Source organism: Lemur catta, chromosome 1 (assembly GCF_020740605.2).
Source record: "Lemur catta isolate mLemCat1 chromosome 1, mLemCat1.pri, whole genome shotgun sequence".
Classification (NCBI taxonomy): Eukaryota; Metazoa; Chordata; class Mammalia; order Primates; family Lemuridae; genus Lemur; species Lemur catta.
The window spans coordinates 115,552,985-115,580,600 of NC_059128.1; the positions used below are offsets into that span (position 1 = coordinate 115,552,985).

Genomic DNA, 27,616 nt, shown 5'->3' on the forward strand with positions numbered 1-27,616 from the left:
TCCTCCCCACACCCTGGGAGGTCTGGACCCTTCTATCACAGCCTGAGGGGGAGGTGGGGGAAGGGGCCGGGAAGTGAGTGGTGCCTTCCTGGGTTTGGGGGAAATGTGGTGGGTGTCAGGCTGTGTGGGCCCCCCAGCCAGTGCGTGGTCCCAAGGTGGAACTGGAAATTAACAAAAATAAAAGCAATCTGTATGGAGACCCTGCCCCCGCAGACCCCGGGTGCAAAAGGCTTGGGGTGGGACAGGCAGGCTGGGAAGTAGGGGCTTAGATTTGGAGCTTCTCGCCCCAGAGCTCTGTCCTTGGCAGGTGCCACGGAAGGTGTGTGCCACCTACCCAAGCCCAGCTCTCTCAGTTTTTTCCTTCACAGGAAATTCTGTTTCTGGTGCTGCCTCCCAGAGCTGAGAGCAAATTGCTTCTTCATGCCCCCAGGGTGTTCTCCCCCCACCCCCAATTTTTGTGTGGCAGTCACCATGGCAACCAAGAACACAGGTACACTTTATTTCCCTGGGATACAAGATGGGGGGGTGATGGGGAAACCAACTAGATCATTTGGATTGAGACCTTGCTACCCTCCTCCTTCCCCCACCTCCTGATCCTCCACCCTTCCTCCACAGGAGCTGAACCAGCCTTGGACCCCAAGAGGCCAGGCTATCCAGTCTGAGTTGCCCATCTGGTTTGCCCAGCTGCATCTCCCCTCTGGGTCACACAGTTTGGGGACGGTCCTTCATTCTGGCTAAATGATGCCCTAGCTCCTGGTGGAATCCCTTTGCCCTTCTTTTTCTCCTCCCTTTAGTCCTTGTGGCATCAGGGTGGACTGGTATGGTTGGGCAGGTTGCACACTGTACAAGGGAGCTCTGAGTGGTTTCAAGCCAAGCTCCCAGTTTCCATTTCCCCCTTGCTCCAGATTATGGACTAACCTCTCCCCTGCCTTCTGACACTGACTCTGTTTGCTATTAGGAGAGTCTATTATTTCAATAAAAAAAAATGTCAGCCCTGGTCACACCTCAATGTGAAGAAAAAGGGAAGCCTTGTCAGGAATTTGGGGTTTTAAACAACACAACCATAGTTCCCTTGGGAGCCTAGAGAGCAAACATGGACGGGAGGAACTTCTAGAGGGCCCAGAGCTAGGATCAAGGACCATAGAATGCCTTGGGGTACCCAGGGAGGGCCAGGGAGTGATTATCAAAAGTCTCAAAGCCTTCATGGGGGGCTGGGAAAGGTTGCTAAATGGACCCAATTCTGCCCCCACCACTATACCCTTTGCCTCTAGCTATGTCTGCTCTTCCCAGTGGGAGGTGGAGTCTATTTCCACACCTCTTGAGTCTGGGCTGATCTAGTGATCGCCAAAGGATTGCAGAGGAAGTGAAGGGCAGCTCCGAATCTAGACCTCAAGAGGGGCTGCGTGTTTCTGCTCAACATCTGAAACCCTTGGTGAGGGCACCAGCCCTGCTGGGGGGATGAAGGAGAGTCTTATTATCCCAGCCAAGGGCGTCCTAGACTAGCCTACACCCAGCAGAGCCCCAAACATGCACGAGAGACCAGCCTGGGAAAACAGCGTGCGCCTCGTGGACCCACAGCTGACCACAGACATGCGGATGAGCCCACCCAAGACCAGAAAAGCTGCCCTGCTGACCCCCAGACTGCAGATCCACAATTAACACCGATTGTCCCAAGCCACTGGCTTTGGGGGTCGCTTGTTACGCAGCATAGTGGGCAATAGGTAACTGACAAGGAAGTGGACAGGCACAGGTGTGCCCCTGCCTGGAACCCTCTTCCTGCAGATTTCTCTGCAGATCCCGCCCTGTCCTGCTTCAAGTCTGTGCTCACGTGCCTGCTGCTCTGAGAGGCCCCCGCCAGCTCAGACAGGCATGTCTCTCACCAGCCTGCTGCTGTTCCCACCGGGAGCCATGTGATGTCAAGCGTAGACACTAAGGTTGACCCAGGCTCAAACCAGGACAGAAGGGCCCTCCACAAAAATATTTTTCATCCACTTTTCCTCAGATGATGTTCCCATCCATGGCTGATGGAATCCTAGATCCACGATTTCATTATGAGTTGCAAAAATAATGCATTCCCACTTCATCGTGGCAATTTCCCATGTATACATCTGTCTTCTCCAATAATCTGGAAACCCCTTGACAGCAGGGGCAGAGCCACAGGGTACCAAGGAAGCCTTTGTGGAAAGAATTTGAATTCAGGAGATGGAGTCTGTTGCGGGGGAAATAAAACAAACAAGTATTTGTTGTTTAGGGCAAAGAAACATGGCACCATTTCCCTGTTTCTGGGATCAAAGATCGCCCAAGTCCAATCTCCTCTGGACTCCAGGCTTGGCCAAGGGTCCAGGGGACACAGCCTGGTCCCCGACCCATCAACGCCAATGGACTTGGGATCGATGGAGACTTCGGGAAGAAGAAAGATCGCCCGTCTATAGGTATCAACACTGCTTTCCTTTTTAAACATTTTTTTTTAATATTTTAAACCTCTCCACAATTCAAATGTTTCTCTTATTATCTTCTGCCGAGGGAAAAAAATTAATAACACAGCGCAATATAAAATACTAAATTAAAGGCATTTTGGAACCAGCAATTATTTCATAAGCTTCTCTTTTATTGCTGCGCTAATGTGCCTAATTGCTATCTTAATGAGGACATTAATTTCTGGCTAATGTGATGTTATTATAGAAATTGCAGTCAATCTCTTAAAAAGGGGAAAGTGCTAGAAAGCTGTCCCACGAGGCAGGGGCTCTGGTCACCCTGGGGCTGAGGGGCAAAGGGGAGGGGAGGAGATGGCGCTGGTACTCAGGCCAGGAGTGGGGGATGACAGAACTGCCAGGGGCCAGGGGAGGAGGCAGGAGTTGTGCTGGGAGCCCACAGCCTAGGGAGACCCTGGTCAGACAGCCAGCTGTTGCCACGCCTGGGGACCCAGGAGATGAAACTGTGAATAGAGGAAATTGTTATAGCAACAGTAAAACTCAGCAAAAACATGGGGGGAGTGGTGGCTCACGCCTGTCATCCCAGCATTTTTGAGAGGCTGAGGCAGGAGGATCACTTGAGGCCAGGAGTTCGAGGCTGCAGTGAGCTATGATGGCGCCACGGCTCTCCAGCCTGGGTAGCAGAGTGAGACACAGTTTCCAAAAAATTTAAAAAAAAAAAAGATAAATATTTCTGTGCGGGTAAGGCAGCAATAAAAATAAATAAAATAAAATAAATAATAAAATGGACTATCAGTGGCAGGGCACTGTTGGAGCATTTTTCTATCCAAATCTTCACAGTAATCCTATAAAACTGATAGTATCTTTAGTCCCATTTTATAGATGGGGAAACAGAGGCACAGAGAGGTTAAGTAACTTACCCAAGGTCACACAGCTAGTATATGGTGGAGGTGGGGTTTGAACCCAACCTGTCTGGCTTAACCAGTGAGCTATGCTGCCTATCAGCTAGCACCCTGACACCATCAATAATAATAATATCAGTGCTAAGCGCAGTGGCTCATGCCTGTAATCCCATCACTTTGGGAGGCCAAGGTGGGAGGATCACATGAGGCCAGGAGTTCGAGAACAGCCTGGGCAACATAGTGAGACCCCATCTCTAAAAATATGAAAAAAACTAGCCAGATGTGGTGGTGCACACCTGTAGTCCCAGCTACTCAGAAGGCTGAGGCAGGAGGATCCCTTGAGCTCAGGAGTTTGAAGTTACAGTGAGCTATAATGGGGCCACTGCACTCCAGCCTGGGTGATAGAGTGAGACCTTGTCTCTAAAAACAAAAAAACAATAGTAATATCAAACATAATCTGTCACAGGATTAGCAAAAATAATGATAATATCAAACAATTATTGAGGGTTTATTGTGGGCTGGCTCTGAGCTGGGCCTTTTGTACACATCATCTCAGGGTGGGTGTGTCTTGGAAGAAGAGGGCCAGATAAAGCCACACGTGAGCACTCCCTGATACAGTACAGGGACAAACCAAGGCTCAAGGCTGGGGGCTGGGGTGCACCTCCCTCCCTGCACAGGAACAGGAAATCTATTGTAGGCGGAGAGACCTCAGGGTCAAGAGAGGAAATTTCCTTTGCCCACTCCAGCCTGGGTGACAGAGTGAGACCCTGTCTCAAGGAAAAAAAGAAAGAAAGAAAAAAGAATTAGGGCCAGGCATGGTGGCTCATGCCTGTCATCCTAGCACTGTGGGAGGCCTAGGTGAGAGAATCACTTGAGGCCAGGAGTTCAAGACCAGCCTGAGCAAGATTGAGACCTTGTCTCTACTAAAAATGGAAAAATTAGCTGGGCATGGTGGCACTCACCTGGGGTCCCAGCTACTTGGGAGGCTGAGGTAGGAGGATCCCTTGAGCCCAGGAGTTGGAGGCTGCAGTGAGCTATGATAACACCACTACACTCTTGCCCAGGCAAGAAAGCAAGATTCTGTCTCCAAAAAGAAAAGAAAGAGAGAGAGAATTATAATAGTGTACTAGTCAGAATAAGGACATTCCAGCGGCTGTAACAAGCAATCCCCAAATCTGGTGGCTTAACACATTAAAGATGTCTTTCTCATTCGCATCGCAGGTGGTTCTGCTACACCTGGAAACCCAGGCTCCCTCTACATTGTGACTTTGCCTTCTTCCAGTGCCTCAGAGCCCTCCGCAAGATGTTCTCTGACAGCCAGCCGATGACAAAGGGACAGAGAGAGAGAGAGGGAGAGAGAGATTGAGAAAAGGGGTGGGCGGGAGGTTTTGGCAGCCTCCCTTCCACTCACATTCAACAGAAGCAGATCACGATGACGTTCAGGAAGTGGGTTTGGGGTCAAAGCAGCCCAAGTGTCCCCTGAAGTTTCATCACCTCCCCTCCATCTTCTCAACCACACCGCCTTGGCAAGCACTCAGCAGGTGAGGCCAGACGGATGCAGCTGGTAAAAAATACAAGGACCCACTTTGTAATTCAGGCAGTTTATTACTTAAGTAAACAGTGGAAGGACAAGAAGCCAAAAGTGCCAGTTCCCTGTGGTCCTTGTTCCACACTCCCTGCCCCCCGTGGGAAAAAAAAAGGGATCATAATGAAAGAAAAGGGACCCTATGACTACGGTACGGGTGGGTTCCAGAATGCAGCTGCGCGAGCCTTTTCCAGCGTGGTTTCTGTGGTTGCCTGCACATAGGCTATTTTCCTTTATTTATACAGCAGACTTGCTTGGTTTTAAAGTTAATCCAATTCACCCACAAAAGGAAAGTTCTCTCATGGCCATGAATGGAAAACCACCATGAGTGGCCACAAATAAAAATCACTACAAGCAGGGTGTGGTGGCGCGTGCTTGTCCTCCCAAGGACTTGGGGAGGCTGAGATGGGAGGATGGCTTGAAGCCAGGAGTTCGAGATCAGCCTGAGCAAGAGTGAGACACCATCTCTACCAAAAATAGAAAAAATTAGCTAGACGTGGTGGCGCATGCCTGTAGTCCCAGCTACTTGGGAGGCTGAGGCAGGAGGATTGTGTGAGCTCAGGAGTTTGCGGTTGCTGTGAGCTATGATGACACCACTGCACTCTAGCCTGGGTGACAAAGTGAGGCTTTGTCAAAAAAAAAAAACATTGAAAAAGGTAGATAAGGAAGCATCAGAGGGGCGTGAAAGTCATGCTGGCTAGTGCCTGAGGCTTGCTTTATTTGAGCAATTGGAGGGATTAATGTCAGAGTATGGTGAAGGGAGTCACTTCCTCAGTAGTGATTCTGTGGCATTGAATGCCAAGGTCAGGTCAGGTACCACCAAGGGGGAGAGCGGGTGCTCCAGCTCACCCAGCCGGCCAGGGGAGGAGCTGATTCCAGATCTTACCCTTCCTTTCTGTTGTTTAAACCCTCTCTGCTGCCTCCAATGGAAAACACACCAGGAGAAGGCTGTGGGATGGGACAGAAAGTGTCCTGGACACCAGAAACCCTGAGCAGTCATTCCCGTCCCTGAGCCTCAGTTTTCTCATCTGTATAGTGGGGGCAAGGGGTGGATGCAGACTAGAGAGACATTGGAAGGTTCTACTGTATTAGACAGGGTCCTCCAGGGAAACAGAGTCAACAGGAAAGGGGAGGGAGAGGGAGGGGGAGGGAGAGAGATTGATTTTAAAGAATTGGCTCATGCAGCTGTGAAGCCTTGGTAAATCCCAAATCTGCAGGGCAGGACAGCAGCCTGGAGACTCAAGGAGGAGCTTGGATCTAAAAGCTTCCCTACCGCCACCCAGGCAGTCGAAAGCAGACACCCGGCTCCATCCCGCCTGCCTGGCAGCCCCGCCCCTTCCTGCCAGCCCGGCCCCAGGGAGGGGACCCAGGGCCCAGCGGCGGGTGGAGGCTCATCCTCAGCCCTACGCCTGGGTCTGGTCGCCCTCCCGCACATCCCCCCTCCTCTCTGCCCAAAGTCCCAGGCGCTGAGATTCCCCTTGTCCTGGAGAGTGGAGAGGGGGACCCAGGCAGCCGCGACCTGGAGACTGGACTGTCGTGGGCCTGCATTTCCTCAGTTTAACAGGCACCAGGCCAGGCGCGGTGGTGGCATCTGTAGTCCCAGCCACTCGGGAGGCTGAGGCAGGAGGATCGCTGGAGCACAGGAGTCTGAGGTTACAGTGAGCTCCGATCGTACCACTGCACTCCAGCCTGGGAGACAGACAGAGCGAGAGAGACCTTGTCTCAAAAAATAAAAAATAAATGAAAGACCCCTTTGGCTCCTGCATTAAAATAAATGAGAAAGAGGCAGGGGAAACACTAAAAAATGAGATGAATGGTTAGAGGGAGAGAGGGACAGACACAGCCAAACGCCAAGTGCAGACTCCATGGGCGGGTGTTCACTGCCCTGTTCTTTCAGCTTTCGTATACATTTGGCAGCATTTATGAGGAAATGTGTGGGAGAATGGATTGTATCGGTTTCCTAGAGCTGCTGTGACAGTGTCACAGACTGGATGGCTTAAAATGACTGAACTTTATTTCCTAGCGGTTGTGGAAGCCAGAAGTCCAAAGTCAAGGTGTTGGACTTGGACAGGACAGTGCTCCCTCCAAAGGCACGAGGGAGGTTCCTTCCTTGCCTCTCCCAGCTTTTAGTGGCTTCGGGATTTGCTGGTTTGGGGCTGTGTCACTCCGATCGCTGCCTCTGCCTTCTCCTCTGTGTGTGTCTGTGTTTTGTCTTCTGTCTCTTTTAAGGATGCTTGTCATTGGATTTAGGCCCACACAGTTAATCCAGGATGATCTCATCTTGAGATCATTCACTTATTTACATCTGCAAAAATCCTTTTTCCAAATAAGGTCACATTTGCAGGTGCCAGGGGTGAGGAATTGAACGTATCTTTTAGGGGGCCACCATTCAACCCACTACCTAGGCCATGTCCCATTTATCAGCTAGGGAGCCCTGGCATGTGGCACTCCCTCTCTGAGCCCCTTGGAGTGGCACACAGTAGGTGCTCACTAAACTGAAACTATTGCTGCCATCCTCTGTCCTGGCAGCTGGTTCGCTTGCAAACAGACTTGGGGACCCATATGACACAGCAGAGCACCAGACACAGTGTCTGGCACCAGCTGGGCGGGGAAAGGCAGTGTCCTGGTTGTTGACGCTTTTGGAATTTTTGAGCTTCAACTTCCTCATTCATAACAGGGGACAGGTGTCATTCACTTATTCAGCAAATGTTTATTGAGCACATACTACGCAAAGACCGCGGGGATTGGTACTCCAGGAAGAGGCAAAGGCAAAGGCGAATACAGAGGTCCTGGCTCTCAGGGTCAGGTGACAGAGTCATTTATTCATTCACTCATTTATTCACTCATTCGTTCAACAGAAATTTGGTCAGCACCATGCATGGGCCACGGATAGAGCTGTGGGAGAAGTACCAAGATCTGACACATTGAAAATATTTAACCTGGTTCCCAGCGCATGGCAAAATGCTCAGGACACATTGGCCACTATTGATCCTCTGTAAATGCAGGGGTCTCTCTTACCCCACTCCCTATGACCTGCCGTCCATAGTGAAAATGGCTTTCTGGTTTTACTTTTCTGGTCTTAGGATGACACATACCAGGTGTCTTAGCCCATTCGAACTGCTAAAAAGCAAATTACCACAGACTGGCTAATTTACAAACAACAGAAATTTATTGCTAACAGTTCTGGAGGCTGGGAGTCCAAGGTCAAGCTGTCGGCAGAGTCAGTGACTGGTGGGGCCCCATTCCTCACAGATGGCATCTTCTCGCTGCGTCCTCACATGGTCAGAGTAAACAGGCTCCCTCAAGCCTCTTTTATACGCACTAATCCCACATGGCTCTAATCCCATTCATGGTTGGAGTAAACAGGCTCCCTCAAGCCTCTTTTATACGCACTAATCCCACATGGCTCTAATCCCATTCATAAGGGCTCTGTCTACATGACCTAATCACCTCCCAAAGGCCCCACCCCTTAGTACTGTTGCTTGGGGATTAGATTTCAAATATAAATTTGCGGGGGGACGCAAACATTCAGACCCTAACACCAGAAGAGAAAATTTACACACATACAGAGAAGAGAGGAAAATACCTAAATTTTGACCTCCCAGAAAAACGTATAGTTAATAACATGAGGGCATCTTTCTGGACATTTCTCGATGCATGCAGGCATGGGCACACACATGCACACACATGGCTACACACGGTGCCTGCAGACACACACATACACTCACATGATTGCACTGAGTGTACCCAGTGCATATGCTGCACACAGAAGCATGCAGCCACACGTATCCACAGACACCCAAGTGCACAAGCACACATGCACCCAAACACGTGTGCAAACACACGCATGACCGCAGTGCCAGGATGTGGGTGAGACAAGACAGTCTGAGTCTTGCAAGTCAGGGTCAGATTCCGGCATCATTTAAAAATGTTGTTTGTTCACATGGATTTGTCCATTGTTTTGATTTTTTTTTTAAATACTGCATTCGAATATTTATCTCGAGGACTGTTTTGTTTTTTACACCCTCTTATGTTTTGAACCCAAACCCAGTCTGAGGCAAATGTCTCACTTGTCCCAGCCAGGTCATGCACACACACATACACATGTGTACACACAAGTTCATACATACGATTTTCCATATTACATGGCCGGATACTTTCCGGACAGCCCTGATGCTACAACTCACTAACAAGGATGAAATCGAATAGACTGGAAATATCACTTTCCCCTGTCCCTTCATCCTTTCCTTAGCCATTGTATAGACACCCCACTTACTGGGGGTCCAGGTTATGTCAATCAGAACCTTGAAGAGAACAATGTAATTGTGAAAATAACCAGCCCTTTTCTTACCATTCTGCATTACTCCTCATAGTTCTTTGCCTATTTGACTGATTACCTCCCAAAAATAACTTCCTAGAGGTGAACTTGCTGGGTCAGAGATTCACACACTTAAAGTTTTAATACTAATATCTAAGCTGCCTCCCAGGAAAGCTGTATTTGTTTACACTACCATGACTGTGCCCAAGGGTGCATCCTCACACTTCACACACATTCATAAGCTTGATGAGTAAAAGTGATTCTTCAGCTGATGAATGGTCAAGCTGAGCATCTTTGCAGAGGGTTGTTAAGTTTTTATCATCCCTTTGTGAATCTCCTATTCATGCCCTGTGCCAACTTCACACTTGGTATATTTGTCTTTTTTTCTTATTTATTCACAAGTGCTCTTTGTATATTAAGGCTCCTAATGCCTTGTATGCCACATATGTGGCAAACAATCTAATGTTCCTTAATCTGGGATCCCTCTGAAAGTCCAGATAGATCTACTTTTATTGCCCATCTATCCCTACTGAATGTTTCTATTCTGACAATGCCTCACTGCAGGTTGCAGTTTATTGGCAATGCCTCCAGAAATAAAAGCAGAGACTCTGAGGTCTAGTAAACCTCAGTGTTATCCAGACCAACACTTGAGGAACCCCTCAGTTTACCATGGCAAGAGAACCCAGGCCTGGGAGTCAGAAGCCCTGGCTTTGTGTCCCAGTTCTGCAGCCTGCTGTTAAGAGGGGTTGGTAAATCCAGTCACATCCACTGTGCCTTGAGCCACGCCCACTGTACCTCAAGCCACACCCACTGCACTTTGAGCCACACCCACCATGCCTTGAGTCACGAATGCTGTACCTCAAGCCACACCCACCTCCTTGACTAGAGAGGTAGTAGTAGATAGAGCACCAAAGGGAGGAGAGAGTGGTACAGAAATAGTCAGGAAACTGGGTCAGGAGGAGGCAGGGAGGGAGGAGGGTGCCCTGGCCTCAATGGCTGGCAACCCTTGGATGCTCTCAGCACCCAGCTAATTAAGGAAAGAAGGAGGCTCCCGGTGCCAGATCCCACCGTTCTCACCCACTCTTTAACCTATTCCTCCCTGGGCACATGGTTTCTCTGTGCCTCAGTATCCCCATCTGTAACATGGGGATAATTTTAAGGATCGCCTGAGTTAGCATCTGTAAAGGGGTTAGAACCATGCCAGGCACATAGTAGGTACTCAATAACCGGCATCACCGGTTTGGTTCCACTGTCGGCCGTATTACTGTATAGAGGGCCCCAGGCACCTGGAACCAGCCCTAGAGGCAGGTGGGGCTCTGCACAGCTTTTTACCTATTGCCATCCAGGAGGCCTCTTTGGGGGGAAACTGAGGCTCCAACAGCGCCCGCCTCCCGAGCCTTTCCATGCCCAGCCCCTTGGAGGCTTGTGAGGTGCCCCAGGGGGAAGTGGCACTTCTGGACACTGCTGGCCAACACAATTACAGTTTCCTTCCTCATTAAACCACATTTTCATTCTAATTAGAGTTTCACCGCCTCCCAGAGAGAAGGGCCGATTATTTTTCAGCACCATGAACAGTGACTCTCTCCCTCCTTTCAGGAATGGGTGCCCAGGCATTCTCTCTCCCTCCCTCTCTCTCTCTCTCTCTCTCTCCCCGCCCCCCATTCTCCCCATGGACTAGAGAGAGGCAACAGAACATTTATTAGTGACCTACTGGGTGCCAAGTGCAGTGTTAAGAAACTTCCCCTGCAGCCTCTTCTCACCCATTCTAATTTTCCCTCCCCGCCAGCACTGTCCCCTTGGAACATCCTCTGTGATTGACTTGTTCCCTTTATCACCTGTCTCCCCCTCCCCAGAATGTCAACACCCACCCTTGTCCCGGAAGCAGTCCTGGGCACGCTGACCCCACAGCTTCCAACAACCAGCCCCTGAGGACTGGCCCTGGATGCTGGGTGGGTGGAAAATTCTAGAGAATAAACTCTCTCCTGGAACAGCCCTTGCCCAGTGGCCAATGGGAGTTGGTGGATAAATACCCCAGCTCTCTCGCCCTTGTGGGAAAACGCTAAGGGGCTGTTCTCCCGGGTGTCTCTGCATCTGCCAGCAAGATTGAGATGCTGACAGTGGAAATGGGCCTATAAACACCCCCTTCATTGGCCACCCTCCCTTCCCTTCCTCACTCCCCTCTCCTGGGATCACCCCGCAGTTCAACCTTATCCTGAGCTCCCAGCCCCTCCAAGGTTCAGGGAAACCACATCTCAGAGAGGGGCTCAATGCCCAGGGGGATGGGTTAAGAAAGCCTCTGTAGCTCTCTTGTTCCAGTTGAAAACACCATTTCCACCGGAATGCAGCCTCCTTGGGCAGCTATGACCCGTATTTGAAATAAATTCTTGGAGAGCTCCCCTTTGGAGGTGGGGTGTAGACTGTCTGGCACTTTGGGGGAGCAGCTTGGCAGTGTGCCTTAAAATGGAAAGTGCAGGCCAGGCATGGTGGCACATGCCTGTAATCCCAACACTTTGGGAGGCTGAGATGGGAGGATCACTTGAGGCCAGGAGTTCAAGACCAGCCTGGGCAACATAGCAAGACCCTGTCTCTACAAAAATGAAAAAATATATATATATTAAAAATCAGCCAGGCATGGAGGCACATGCCTGTAGCCCCATTCACTCAGGAGACTGAGACAGGAGGATCACTTGAGCCCAGGCATTTGAGGCTGTAGTGAGCTATGATGACACCACTGCACTCTAGCCCGGGCAACAGAGCAAGACCCTGCCTTGAAAAAAAAAAAGTGACATGCACAAACCTTCCAGCACCAGTTCCCCTTCTGGGTGGCCGGCCACAAGGAGTAACTGCTCTCAAGCCTGGAGGTGGGAGGCAGGATGTTTTCGGCAGGCCTGTTTGTGACCAAGTGACATAGAAACACCTCATATGTCCATGAGCCAATGACGGAGAGATCGGCTGCAGTGCTATACAGAATACTACGCAACTGTGAAAAAGGAGGAGATGCCTGCGTTAGTTTCCTAGGGCTGACGTAACAAAGCCCAGTACATCGGGTGGCTTAAAGCAGGAATTTGTTCTCTGCCAGTTCAGGAGGCCAGAAGTCCAAAATCAAGGGGCTGCAAGGGTTGGCTCCTTCTGGAGGCTTCTCTACCCACTTGTTGTGGCTCCAGCCATCCGTGGCACTCCTTGGCTTGTGGGTGCCTCTCTCCAATCTCCACCTCCATCTTCCCATGGCCTTCTTTCCTGTGTCTTTGTGTGTGTTTCTCTTCTAATAAAGACACCAGTTCTGTTGGATTTAGGGCCCACCCTAATTCAGTATGACCTTCTTTTAACTAAACTAATTACATCTACAAAGACCTCATTTCTAAATAAGTTCACATTCACAGGTACCAGGGGTTAGAATTTCATCATATCTCTTGGGGGTTGTGGGGTGGACACACAACTCAACATACAACAGTGCCCAGGGGAACAATCATAAGTACAGTATGAGTCCCTTTATGTAATCAAAGTGGACCTTTATTGTGTTCCTGCCTTGAACCCCACACCTCAGGGCTTTAGCACAATCATAACTGTTTCTTTTCCTCCTTGACTGAAGCCATCATTCATTGTGCACTTACAACACGCCCAGCATGAGTGTAAGCATCTTAAGAGCATTCTTTTATTTAATTTTGCAACAATCCCATGAAGCTCATGTTGTGATAGCCCCATTTTGCAGGCAGGAAAACTGATACCCAGGTGTGTTGTGTCTTGTGTGTGGGTCACGCAGCTGGTAAGCAGCAGAGCTGGTCCCAGCCGCTGCTGAGTCCTTAACTACTGGTTACTGACATGAAATATACACAGTTGTTTATTTAGTCCAACAACCCTGCAAAGCAGAAATTACCCTCATGCTGTAGATGAGGAAACAGAGGCACGAAGAGAGTAAGCAACTTGCCTAGGGTCTAGTGGGTGCCAGAAGGGAACTTCAGCCTCCGTGGCCAACCGTGCGACCCTTTGGGGGACCACGGGCTCCCTCTCCTGGCCGGTGGAGTGAGGGTCTCCTCTAGTCTAAATGCTGTTCCACAGCCACAGGGAGACACAGGGGCTGCAACCTATCCTCCCGGGCTTGGGCCTGGGTGAAGCTCTGACCGGTTTAAGACCTTCCAAGTAGTGCCACCTGTGGGCCCTGCTCTTGGTCCCTGCCAGGACTGAGGGCCCCAACTGCCACGCACCAGCTTCCAGGTCTTTCAGAGCTCGAGGATCCTCTGGAACTGCTGTCACAGCGCAGGGGGTTATTAATTAATGCTAATTAATATCTGTGTTCACAGAGCCAGCCGGGTCCCTGGGCCCGAAGCATCCTCGAGAGGAAAGTACAAGAAACCCGGCACCCTGCCAAGCAACAGGGTTTATTCAGAGGCCAGAGGGCTGGTCTGCCCAGGGCCAGCCGGGAAGGACTCGTGGTGACTGGCAGGGGAAACTGAGGCATTGATGAAGATCAACAGTCCTGGAGAGCTTTAAGAGTGGTTGCCATTTGAAAGGAATAAAGACATGGGCCTCAAAGAATCAAGAGCTTCTGGCTTGCACACGAGCTCTGGGGCCCACTCTGAACCTCTGTTTCTTCATCTGTAAATAGAAATAAGAATTCCTATATTTATACATACTAGGCATGGGGACTAATCAAGCATTTATGTATGTAAAATGATTTGCTTTGCACATAATCGGTTTCTAAGAGGTAATGATAAGGAAAAATCCCCATCTATTACTTAGCACAGCAGCCCCCCACCCCTCACGGAAGACCCATATTAGCATATGACTAACCTAACATCTAGCACATCAGCATAACACTAAACCTAATTACCTGGTGCAAGACACTAACCTAACACCTAGTACATTAACATATCACTAACCTAACATCTGGCATATCAGCATAACACTAATCCTATTGCCTAGTGCAAACACTAAACTTATTACCTGGCGGGCATTAGTCACCTGAGACCCCTCCCCTTGGATCACCCCAACTTAATAAAAATGGGAAAAATTGGGTAGACGGGGCTCAGAATTTGGTGGCGAGACCCCTCTGAGCCCGCTGGCGAATAAACGTTGATTCTCCGACTCTCCGTGTGCCACTCGGTTTGTCCGCGGGACCACCCACTATAACACTTGCCGTAACAGTAACTTCCTTTCCCTGGCTGCCATCCCCTGCCCTGTGCCTCAGTTTCCCTCCTGGGCACACACATAAACAGCAGGCATGGCTTTGCTGCTCCCTTTAGGAGGGTTCCAGGGCGGGGCGCCTTGGCTCTGATCTCAGGGCATGCATGAAAAATCACTTCCGATCATCCTCATTAATAACACAGTTGCTAACGTGGCAATAAGACAGTTCCCTGGCACCTGATTAAAAACAGAAGTTTCCCCCACATTCGTGGAGACGGAGCAGAAGGGAAAACAAAGACAAGCACACTCGCGCCAGATAAATACAGACACAAACACATGCACGGCAGATAAACACATGCTGGCACACCAAATATCCACACAGCCGGCTGCATTCTACAGGGTGGGCTCGCACAGCCCGGCTCACACAGCCCAAAGAGACCCCCCGGGAACAGCCGCACAGAAAGGCAGAGAAACCCCTGCAGCGATGCTGCGGGGCCCTGGCCACATCTGTCCCTGGAGCACTTCAGGGCACATGGCCAGGAGCCAGAAGTTGGGGGAATTAATGTCCCCAACAGCAGCCCTGAGCTGGAGATGGGAGTTGGTGGATAAATACTCCGGCTCCCTCCCCTCGTACCTGCCTGGTCTACAAAGTCTCCCAGAGACCCCCAGAGGGACCAACCCCCCAGGTGGCCATAGTGATAACCTGCTTGACATCCCTTCCCCCCTCCATATTCCCCACCCCAGGTTTCCTCTGTTCATCTCACAAATAAACCACTCTCTCTGCAATCCTTGTACCAGGGCTCTGTTTCTGGGGAAAGTCAAACCAAGAAATGCACAGGAGTGTGCACACAGCCTAGAAGGGTATACAGCTACAGGTCCCAGCGAGGGTGACACCACTCCCAGGGACACTTGGTGATGTCTGGAGATATTTCTGGTTGTAAAATTGAGGATGGGGACGGGCGTGACTGGCTCACACCTGTAATCCTAGCACTTTGGGAGGCTCAGGTGGGAAGATCGCTTGAGGTCAGGAGTTCAATACCAGCCTGAGCAAGAGCGAGCCCCATCTCTACAAAACACAGAAAAATTAACTGGGCGTGGTGGCACATGCCTGTAGTCCCAGCTACTCCAGAGGCTGAGGCAGGAGGATTGCTTGAGCCCAGGAGTTCTGAGGCTACAGTGAGCTATGGTGATGCTACTGCACTCTAGCCTGGGTGACATAGCAAGACCTTGTCTCAAAAAACAAAAATTGGGGGATGGGGTTACTACTGGCATCTAGTGGGATGAGGTCAGGGATGAGGCTCAACATCCTACAAGGCACAGAAGAGCCTCCTACCGCAAAGAATGGTCCGGCCCCAAGTGTCAAGAGTGCTAAGGTTGAGAAACCCCGGTCTATAGGAAAACACTGAGCCCCACGTGGAAACATCTGAGCATGCACATGAATCAAACACAGACCACGCAGTGGGTACACAGGCAGCGTCAGGCCACATACACACACACACACACACACACACACACACACACACACACACACACATTGTGCACCAGGCCCCAGAACTAGGGAAATAGTAGGAACATTCAAGCCTGGTGTGTTTCCCACCAGGATGTATAGACCTCCAGAAGGGACTCGCACATTTGGGGTGCCACCCACAGTACCAGGCTCTGCTCAAAGAGTTTTTCGTGTGAGTAACTCATTCAGTCTCACAGACACCCTGAAGGTGGTTGAGGGATCATTAACCGCATTTTACAGATGAGGAAACTGAGGCCCAGAGAGGAGAAGTTTATTCCCAGTGACCCAGCTCTAAATCCAGAGGCCCCTGTGGAATGTGTAGACACGTGTGTGAAGGCATAGATGGTCAGGTGCGGTGGCTCACATCTGTAATCCCAGCACTTTGGGAGGCCAAGGCGGGAGGATCACTTGAGACCAGGAGTTCAAGACCAGCCTGGACAACATCGTGAGACCCCATCTGTACAAAAAATTTTAAAAGTTAGCCAGGTATAGGGGTGTGCGCCTGTACCAGTAGGCCCAACTACTTGGGAGGATCTGTTGAGCCCAGGAGTTCGAGGCTGCAGTGAGTTATGATTCTGCCACTGCACTCCAGCCTGGGCAACAGAGCAAGACCCATCTTAAAAAAAAAGAAAAGGAAAAAGGTGGAGTAAGCAGGCTAGAAGGGGACCCTCCCCACCACCATCTCAGGGCTGAGATAAGGAGGGTCAAGGAGGACTTTACCTTCCCAGAGGGAATCTTGTATCACTTTGGATAACTAAGAAATCTATTTTAAAATGTTTGTCTTGTTTTGTTTAAAATGAGCTGATCTTGGAGTCAGACAAGCCTTGTATCTTCAATCCCAGCCTCACCGCTGTCTGGCTCTGTGAACCTAGGAAAGCCACATCGCCTCCCTGAGCCTCAGTTTCCCCATCTGTAAAAGGGGGATTCATCCACTCACTGTTCCACAAATGTGCACCCAGCGCCCACGCAAACCGAGCACTGCGCCCAGGTGTAGCCTATGTGAAGTTAAGGCAGGACAGCGACATGGTAAGCGCTGTCCCCCTGCCCCCCAGGCAAGGAGCCGCTTGACTTGTTTGGGGAGGGGGCACCAGGAGCTCCCCGCACCCCGAAGTCCACCATCTCCACGCCTCTCAGACACCCCATGGGACCAAAAACCTCTTAACCAGGACTTGGGACCCAAAGCGGGGCTTTCCCACCGCCTCTTCCCGCCGCTGCAGCGCGGGGAGCGAGCGCCACCTGTAGGCCGCCGGGGGAGGTGCGCGCGACTCCAAGGCAAGCGGATCGCCGCCCTCCCCCCTCCGCCCCACCCCGAGCGCCCTGGAGCCCCCCCAGTTCGTTTTGCAAACAGCTCCCACCTGTTAAATTCCCCCCCGCACTCCGCTTTTCCCACTTGCCCTCTCCCAGCTAGAACTTGCCCATTTATCCACGCAACGAACATTTATTGAGCACTTACTGTGTGCTTGCTCTGCTCTGGGTTCAGAGAACACGGAAGCAGCAGAACTGATAAATGTCCTTGACCTTCTGGGGCTCAGGGTCTGGGGGATACAGACCAGCAAGAGGAGGACACCAACCCTGGAAACAACTGCTGGTTGTGCTAAGTGTTCTGAAGGAGAAAGTGCACAAAGGGGTGTAGCCAAGCCAGCGTGACTGAGGGGCCGGAGCCTCTCCCGATAAGGTGAGTGTTGGGAGGGGGGCTCTGAGGAGGTGACGCTTGCCCTGAAGCCCGACAAGGGGTAGGCCCCAGCCATGCCAAGACTGGAGCAGGGCTTTCTGGCTCAGGGCACAGCCAGTGCAAAGGCCCTGGGGCAGAAAGGAGCTTGGGCTGTTGTTGGACAATAGGAAAGGAGGTGAAGGTGGCCGGAGCTCAGGGATGGAGGTCAGGAGGGGTGGGATGTCAAGGCTCCTTTTGGGGACAAATCTGACCCCTCCCTCCCACTGAGGAGTCATCTCCTAAGAGTTCGAGGGGAGAAGAATCAACCTCACGCTGAGCGGAAAGCCCCCACCACCACTACCCAGCTGCACCTTCCTTGCCCACCATGCCACTGTGGTGTTGCCCACCGGGAGAAGCCCCCCAGCCCACGCACTCTCTCCACCCCCAGTCTCCCAGGACTTTGCCACTGGCCATACTGGCTCCAATAGGCAGCCAAAATGCAGCTCCCCCTGGGCCCCTGCCTGTCTCCCTGGGGGAACCAGGGACCCACGCACACAGTTTGGCTCCTGGGACAAATGCTTGGCTTTGGCCTCTGGACACTAAGGGACAAGAGAGGCCCCAGGGTTTCCCACCTCTGTCAGCCTGGGGGGCTGCAGTGAGCGCCCACACCAAAAAAGTGGCCCCTGTCCTTTCTGAATCCCTCCACGACTTCCCCCATTGTCCCTGTGGACAGCCTGTGACCTTGGCATCCTCACCCCGTTTGGGGCTGGGGTCTCTGCTTCGGCTCCTCTTGGCCAGAGAAAAATGCCCTCAAAGGTTGTCACCAGCCCCCACGCCTTTAACCTTCAGCCCAGCCTGGCCCTCTTGCCTTCACGCCCCTGCAAGAGCAAAGTCCCCGTGTGTGGCCTGACAACCCCGAGAGGCACTCTGCAGGGGAGTGATTGGGTTCCCTGAACACTGCTCCTCCCGCTTTGGGAGGGCCACGAGGGAGGCTCTGGGTCTCCCTCGACCCCAGGAGGGGAGCAGAGCCCTGTCCCCAGTCCCACCTGGGGCAGAAGGGGCACTCCAGGTCCCCACAGCCTGGTCTCAGCTCCCGGGGGCTGCCTGGCTCCGGGGGAGGGGGCGGAGCCTCCTGGAGCTTCTAATTGTGGTTCCAGAGACACCGACTTAATTACCGCCTTGCGAAGGGTTAATTACCCCTAATCGGTTGGGAATCAGGCAATTCCCAAGCCTTCTGAGAACCAAAATATTTTCCCTTCCAGGAGCCCCCCCCTTCACTTTTGCTTTTTCTAATTTCCCTGCAAGGAGGGGCCCCGCGGGCTGGGCGGGCCGGGGGTGGGAAACCACCAGGCTCCCCTCCGAGAACCCACTGGCCAGGCCTGACACGTGTGAGGGCTGCATTCAGAGGAGACAGGTCCCCCGGCAGAGCAAGGCAGAAAGGCTGCTGGACGAGGTGGCTGAGGGCTGTCCTAAGGACCCCAAGTCACCCCCTAGCCAGACAAGGATCCTGTCCCACCTGGGAGACAGCAGAGGCTGGGGAAGCCGGAACTGATGGTTCCAGTCTTGGGGAGCCTGCCTGGGGCCTCAGTTTCCTCATCTGTGAAATGGGGGCAACACTGCAAGGAGTGGAAACTCTGATGGGTGCTGAGGTGACAGTCTGAGCTTGTAGCAATGTGAGTATTAGGACCTGCTCACCTCCCTGTCCTCATCCCCCTGTGTTCTGTCAACCCCCTTGCCAACCTCTGGGCACATTGTCCTGGTTCCCAACTCAAGCCCTTTGTCCGTCCTTTCCCCCTGCCTGGCCTACTTCCCCCTGATGGTGCTGTGTCTGGGAAGCTTTCATCCTGAAATGTCACCTCCTCTAGGGAGCCCTCCCTGATTGCCCTGTCTCCTTGATAACCACCCCTTCCTGGGAATTCTCCAGTTTATCATTTTTACCTCTTTTATATAAAATGCCTTGTTTATATCCTGGCTGGGTGACCCGGGGCTCAGTTTCCTCATCTGTGAAATGAGAGTGACAACAGCAGCCCTCTCAGAGTTCCGGGCCCTGACAGTGGTGGCCCTGGAGACCAGCATGAGTCAAGACCTTCTTCTACAGGCCAAGGAGTGGACTTGGGGGATGCTAAGCAAAGCTCAGAGTCAGAGCAGGGCAGGTGACAGCAAGCCTCGGGCGACCGGTCAGCCAGAAGAGGTGAGAGAAGACGTAGACCTGGGAACACTGGTCAACCGGTTATGTCCCATTTCACAGATGAGAAAACTGGAGCCCAGAGAGGTACACTCACATACTGAGGGCACACAGCCCTTTAGTGAGGGACCTGTGGTTCGCCCCCACCATTGGCAGGGTCCTTGTACACAGGGTGGGGGAGACGTTGGCCAGGAGAGGCAGGGGGAGGGACTGATGGATGGAAAGGACAACATGCAGTTTTGACTTGGCTGTGTTAGAGGGGACGGTGGTTCAGGATGGAATGTTGGTAAGAAGTAAAGTAGAGAGAGAAGGAAGGAAAGGAGGGAAGAAGAGGAGAGCAGTTAGTCAGGACTATTTCAGTTGCAAGTGAAAATCCAAAGCCAAACTGGCTTAAGGAAAAAATAATAATAATGTATTTTTTCATGTAACTGAAAAGTGTCTAAAGTATGTTGGCTTCAGTCACAGCTGGATCCAGGGGCTCAAAATAAAAAATAATCTCCACCTCTCAACTAAACTTTCTTCTAGAGAGCTTCACTCTCAGGCAGCCATTTCTCATGGGGATAAAGTGACCTCAGCAGTCCCTGGCTTATATTTTGTCTGCCCAGAAACTCAAAAGAAAAATGAGAAAGACTCTTCACTAATAAATAGCTCTAGTAAAACTCCCAGGCCTCCCTCTCATTGGGCAGATTGGGGTCACATGTCAGTTAGGAACCAATCACAGTGGTCAGAAAGGGCAGAGTATCCACGGGCCAGGAATGGGTCACGTGACCACTTCTGCTGATGGGGGTGGGGCCGGCCCCACCAGCCCTGAGTGGACAAAGAATAATGGAAGAGAAAGTGACAAGTCCTTCAACAAACATTTATTGAGCACCTGCTGTGTGCCTGGCCCTGTTTTAGGCACTGGGAATACAGCAATGAACAAGATAGAAAAACCCCTGCCCTTGTGGCTGTCATGGGGCTGACACCCAAAGTAAACTCACGAATTAAAATCTTAGAAGGTGGCTGGGCACAGTGGCTCATGCCTGTAATCCCAGCTACTCAGGAGGCTGAGGCCATGAGTTCAAGACCAGCCTGGGCAACATAGCGAGACCCCCATCTCCACAAAAAAGAAGAAAAATTACCCAGGCGTGGTGATGCATGCCTGCAGTCCCAGCTACTCCAGAGGAATCACTTGAGCCCAGGAGTTCAAGGCTGCAGTGAGCTATGGTTGCACCATTTGCACTCCAGCCTGGGCAACAGAGCAAGATCCTGTCTCTAAAAAAAAAGAAAGAAAGAAAGGAAGAAAAAAGTGGAAGCCACAGAGGGTTCTGGGGAGAGGAAGGACAGGACCTGATGCTCACAGGATCTCATCTCCCTGTAGTTAGGTTTGTTGCCTTTTGTCACGACTCAAAAAAAAAAAGAAAAAGAAAGAAAAGAAATTATAGGGAGAGGCACAGGTGGGATAAGAGGCTGACACAGGCTTTCTTTGGGCAGCATCCAGCTAGAGCCGGGACCCACCTGGAACCCTCTGACCACCCTGGCCGTGATGGACCCGGGTTCCCCATCTGGAAACTCAGGAGGAGGGAGACTCGAGGGGAGGGCCACCGGCCCCAGCCTGGAGAAGATACCACCTGGCGTCCTGGCCGCCTGCTTGGCCACTCCGCCTCCATCCACTTCCCCACCCAAGGCTCTGCCTTGATGTGCGCTGATAATTTCCTTTCATGGCCCTGAGGACAGCCCTGATGACCCAGGCTTGGGAGGATGTTGTGGCCGGGTGGGGTTGGGCCAGGGTGACATCGACCCCCAAACACACTGGGAGAGTTAGGTGAAGGAAGAGCCTCCAGTTTGGACCAGACAGCAAGAGAGATCATCACCAAGGACCATTGCCCCTGCTGGATGCTGCCCCAGGGGGCCTGGCTCAGGGCCGCCTCTTGGGCCATCTCCGTGGAGCTGGGCTCTCAGAGTCAGCGTGGATGGGAGAGCGCTGTCCTGCTAGGGCCACCGGGAGAACTTGGCCAGCGAACAGCCGCCCTGGGGAAATCAGGCCAAAGGATGCCCCTGAGAGCCAGGACAGGGTCCTGCTCTGGGAAGCAGCATTTCCCTCGCACTCAGTTCCCAGGACTTTGCTCTGAATCCTCAGGCTGGGACACAGGAGGCTGCGACACCCTCGGCCCAGCTGGGAGCTGCCGAGGGAGGCGGAGGAGCTGGGGAGGACCCGGGCTGCTTCCGGCCACATCTGGACAACAGAGGGTCTGGGCCACCAAGCTCGCCGTGGGACACCTCGGTGTGAATTTGGAAAAGGGAGGCGACAGTGGTGCCTTCTGGATGCTTCCGTGCCAGGAAATGTGGCCGGACCCCAGCGCCCAAGGCTGTCCACGGCTGCAGGTGTCCTTCACCCTCTCCTTCCTCTTGCAGACGTGGACGAATGTCAGCAGAGCCCACGGGTCTGTAAAAGCTACGGCATCTGCAGCAACACCCTGGGCAGCTACACCTGCCACTGCCCGCCCGGCTTCGTGCTCAAACCGGAGGACCCAAAGCTCTGCGCAGGTAGAGGCCCCGGGAAGACACTGTGAGGCCGGAGCCCAGGCGGGTCCTGCAGCCCAGGAGGAGGGAGAAGATCCGCAGTTTACCACAAGGTCAAGGGAGCGCTAAGACTCCGCCTAAGGAGTCGCCTGCCAGGAAGGTCCCGCCCACAGCGCAGGGAGGCAGCAGGGCCCTCTGGGCCCGGAGTTCCCTTGTGAAGCCCCCAGACCTCACCTCTTCCTCATCCCTCACGTGTGAGTGGAAGAAGGCGTCACTTCCGGTTCTGAGAAGGGGAACCACGGCCATGGTCAGGCAGGGAGCGGTCAAGAGTCCTTGGTCAGGAAGTCCAGCCCCTGTGACTCAGTTTCCCTCCTGGTTTTACCTAAAGACTGGGGACCATGGTCCCTGCTGTGCCCATCCTGCAGGGAGGCCACCATACATTACTTTGAAGGTGAAGCTGAAGGTCACCAAGTGGCGGCACGTGCAATAATGGCCCTTGGTCTGGGGCAGTGAAAAGATAGGGAAGGGGGTGCACTGAGCGGGGGGGCCTGAGCTGGTCGGGGCAGGGTTTGACCCTGTGGCTTTGTCCTCAGACGTGAATGAATGCACCTCCGGACATAACCTGTGCCACAGCTCCACCCACTGCCTCAACAAAGCGGGCAGCTATGAGTGCCAGTGCCGCCCGGGCTGGAGGCCGGTTCCCGGGTCCCCCAACGGCCCAGCCGACACCGTCTGCGAAGGTCCGTGGCCCCGATCCCACATTGCCGCAGACCCGCAGCCAAACACCCGGTCACACACTCATCGGCACCGACACCCCAAGCAGAACGGACGCTGGAGGCTCCACGCTGTGCCAGCCTTTTATTCTTTGGAGACTTAACCTGGAAAGATCTGGGGGTCCCGGGGAAGGAACTGGGTGCTGACGGGGACGTTCAGGGGGACCTCGGGCGGCAGCTGATGAACTGGGAGGAAGGTGTTTCAGTGTTTCCGCAGCTGCACGTCTGTACGGGGCCCACCTGCTGCGCTCAGGCCTCTCCACTCTTCCCGTAACCCAGCGTCCGCCACTCCAAGGGGGGCACTAACACCGGGAAGAGTGAGGTGGGGATGCGGACAAGAGAGGGGACCCTCTAGGGGCTGGGACAGGGCCTGACCCCCTTCTTTGGGCCCCCAGATGTGGACGAGTGCGGCTCCGGGCAGCATCGCTGCCACACGTCCACCGTGTGCATCAACACTGTGGGATCGTACAAGTGCCGCTGCCGCCCAGGCTGGAAGCCCAAACCTGGGCTCCCGAATAACCAAAACATCACTGTCTGTGAAGGTACGTTCTGACCTGGCCTCAGAACCCCCCCCCCCTGCCCCCCCCAGACACTCGCAGCCTAACGAGCCGCTGTGCTGTTCCCTGCAGAGACGCCCTTTACCAACTGGACCCCCCCCCCCGGGCTCCCACAGCCGGGTGAGTGGCCCCAGCAGGGACCGGGAGGCAGAAAAATCCTCCGCACAGCACCAGGATTTGGTGTGAGCTCCCCACCCACCCGAGAGAAGCTCTAACCCCCTCTTCTCTCCTCTCCCAAGCGTCTGTCTCACTTCTTTGACAAAATCCAGGATCTGGGCAGAGACTTCAAGCCAGCATCAGCCCCGGGCACCATCGACATAAGGGCAGGAGGAGGCATCCCGCAGAGGACGGGGCGGCGGTTTGTGTCTGGAAGGAGACAGGCCCCAGTGCAGCGGGCCCTGCTCTGACTCCCTGCTCTCCCAGGGCTGGTGGAAGAGTGGACACTCTGGTTGTTCCACACGCGGTTAGACTGTTACTGTCTTTCCTCTTCCTGCTCCTGGACGTAGAGCTGATGTCATCACTGATATTTCAGAGGAGGACTGGTTTCTAAGGGGCTGTACTCCAGGGCCAAGGATCATCCAGAGCCACCGTTATTCCCAAACAGTCTCTGGGGTCTGTTCTCTGGGGCTGAGTGGTTAGGGTGGTCATGCAGCCCCTCTGGCCTGTGGCCCACTGGCGCCCTGTCCCCATCCCTCCAGGACCTCATGTGGAATGTGGATGAGCTGCTGGAGACCCCTGGGGACCTGGAGAACCTGTCCCGCACACAGCAGCGCTGTGTGGCCACCCACCTGCTGGTTGGCCTGGAGGATGTCCTGAGAGAACTGAGCAAGAACCTGCCCGATGGGCCACTGACCTTCAATTACTCTGCAGGCACAGGTATGCACAGGTGTGCCCCAAGGCTCCCGCTCGCCTGTGCGCTGCCTCATTCCTCGCTCAGTCCCACTACAGCCAAGTGACCACACTTGTGTCTCAGTGCTACTCTCCTAAATAAATCAAAAGATTAGAAAGAAATGCGTAACTATGTAAATACACATTTTCATTGTAATATAAGTGGTCAGCAGCAAAATAATTACAATGAAGAACTTAACAAAACAGAAACAGCTTCCAAAAGAAATAATTTATTTAATTTGGAAGAATATAAATTATTTGACAGATAAGTGTGATTTATTGAGGCAAAATTCACATAAGATTCTCCATCTTAAAGTGTGCATTTCAGTAGACTCTAGTATGTTCACAAAGTTGTACAACCATCACCTCCATGTCTAAAACGTTTCCATCACCCTGAAAGTAAACACTATACCTACCAAGCAATCACAACTCATTCTTCAGTTCCCCCCGCCCCTGGCAACACTGATCTGCTTTCTGTTCCTATGGATTTGCCTAATCAGGATATTTTATATTAATGGAATCATACAACATGTGACCTTTCAGTCTAGCTTCTTTCACGTACTATAACATTCCTGGGGTTTATCCATGTCATACCATGTATCAGTATTTCATTCCTTTTCAGGGCTGAATACTATTCCATTGTATGCATAGATATATCACACTGTGTTTATCTCTCCATCCATGATGGACATTTGGTTTGCTTCCACCTTTGGGCTATTGTGAATGGTGCTGCTATGAATATCGGTGTACAGAATTTTTTTTTTTTTAGACAGAGTCTCGCTTTGTTGCCCGGGCTAGAATGAGTGCCGTGGCGTGAGCCTAGCTCACAACAACCTCAGACTCCTCAGCTTAAGCGATCCTACTGCCTCAGCCTCCCGAGTAGCTGGGACTACAGGCATGCGCCACCATGCCCGGCTAATTTTTTCTATATAGATTTTTAGTTGGCCAGATAATTTCTTTCTATTTTTAGTAGAGACAGGGTCTCGCTCTTGCTCAGGCTGGTCTCGAACTCCTGACCTTGAGCAATCCACCCGCCTCGGGCTCCCAGAGTGCTAGGATTACAGGCGTGAGCCACCGCGCCCGGCCCAGAAATTATTTAAATACCTCTTTTTGGTAGTTTTGAGTATATACTTAGGATGGAATTGCTGGGTAATATGGTAATTCTATGTTCAACTTTTTGAGAAACCACCAAACTGTTTTTCCCAAGTGGCTGCACCATTTTACATTCCCACCAGAAGCACATAAGGGTTACAATCTCCACACCTTCAGAAAAACTTTTGACTTTCATTTTGTTCTTTTTTTAAGGCCTTTCTAGTGTATGTGAGGTGATATCTCATTATGCCTTGGATTTGCACTTCACTAATGACTAATAATGTTTAAAAAAATTTCATGTGCTTGTTCACCATTTATGTATCTTTTCTGGAGAAATGTCTATTTAAGTCCTTTGCCCATTTTTTAATTGAGTTGTCTTTTGGTTGTTGAGTTGGAAGAGTTCTTTCCATATTCTGATAGACCATTATGACATATGTCATGTGCAAATGTTTTCTTCTGTTCTCTAGATTGTTTGTTCACCTTGACGGTCTTTGCACTTTAATGAACAGAAGTTTTAAGGATCAATGACGCCTATTTTCTGTTTTTTTCTTTCTGTTTCTTGTGCATTTGGCATCCTATTTAAGAATTCATTGTCAAATTCAAGGCCAGGAAGATTTATTACTATGCTTTCTCCAAAGTGTTTTAGTTTTAGTTTCTAAATTTAGGAATCTTTGACCTATTTTGAGTTAATTTTTGTGTATTGTGTGAGGCAGGGGTCCACTTTCTTCTTTTCTTCTTCTTCTTTTTTCTTTTCTTTTTCTTTTTTTTTTTTTTTTTTTTTTGAGAAAGAGTCTCACTCTGCTGCCTGGGCTAGAGTGCCGTGGCGTCAGCCTAGCTCACTGCAACCTCCAACTCCTAGGCTCAAGCAATTCTCTGCCTCAGCCTCCTGAGTAGCTGGGACTACAGGCATGCGCCACCATGCCTGGCTAATTTTTTCTATATATTTTTAGTTGTCCAGCTAATTTCTTTCTATTTTTAGTAGGGACGGGGTTTTGCTCTTGCTCAGGCTGGTTTCAAACTCCTGAGCTCAAACGATCCACCCGCCTCGGCCTCCCAGAGTGCTAGGATTACAGGCGTGAGCCACCACACCCGGCCCCACTTTCTTTCTGTTGCATGTGCATATCCAGCACCATTTGATGAAGAGAATATTCTCTCCCCCATCGAATAGCCTTGGCACCCTTCATTGAGAATCAACTCACCATTGACATATGGGTTCATTTCTGGAATCCCAATTCTATTCTGTTGGTCTGTGTGTCTACCTTTATGCCAATACCATATTGTTTGCATTACTGTAGATTCATGGTACATTTTGAAATCAGATAGTATAAGTCCTCCAAATTTGTTGTCCTCCAAGATTGGTTTGGGTGTTTGGGTCCCTTGCAATGCCATGTGAGTTTTAACATGAGCTTTCCTATTTTGACAAAATAATATAGGTTGTGGGGATATTGATAAGGATTGCATTGAATCTATAGACCACCTTGGGGAGTATTGCCATCTTAACAATCTGAAGTCTCCCAATCTAGGCACACAGAATGTCTTTCCATTTATTTAGGTACTTAATTTCTTTCAAAATCTTCTGCAGTTTTCTGTGTTACAAGTCTTGAGCTTCCTTGGTAAATGCATTCCTAATATTTTGTTGAGGATTTTTCATCTATGTCTATAAGAGATATTGGTGCATAGTTGTCCTGGGAACTCTTTATCTGGTTTTTACTGGTAGAGTAATATTGATGTCATAGAATTATCTAGGCAGTGTTCCCTCCTCTTCTATTTTTGGAAGAATTGACAAAGAGTTGAAATGTTTATTCTTCCTTAAGTGGCTGGTAGAATTCACCAGTGAAAAAGCCCTCTGCTCTGGGCTGTTCATTCAGGATGTTGTTTTTACCTGTTATAGGTCTGTTCAGATTTTCTATTTGAGTCAGTTTTGGTGGTTTGTGTATCACTAGGTATTTGTCCCTTTCATCTGGTCTAATTTGTTGTTGCGCAATTGCAAAGACTGTGGGAGTCAGGAACCAAGAACCATGGATGAAAACTATATGTACATATCATGACAGCACAGGGCATCCCCTGGTTTTTGAACTCTGATCCCTTATATCAAAAGGATAT

The 27,616-nt window shown here is 51.3% G+C and overlaps 1 protein-coding gene across 1 annotated transcript; it reads left to right on the plus strand.

Moving 5' to 3' along the window:
* Positions 1-471: 471 nt before the first annotated feature.
* On the plus strand, positions 472-24,039 carry LOC123638791. The gene is made up of 10 exons (XM_045552638.1): positions 472-490; positions 616-656; positions 11,091-11,186; positions 17,032-17,120; positions 21,258-21,380; positions 21,821-22,227; positions 22,797-22,943; positions 23,372-23,518; positions 23,606-23,653; positions 23,957-24,039. Exons 1-10 carry the CDS (start codon positions 472-474, stop codon positions 24,037-24,039), a joined length of 1,200 nt encoding a protein of 399 aa, XP_045408594.1.
* The last annotated feature ends 3,577 nt before the right edge of the window (positions 24,040-27,616 follow it).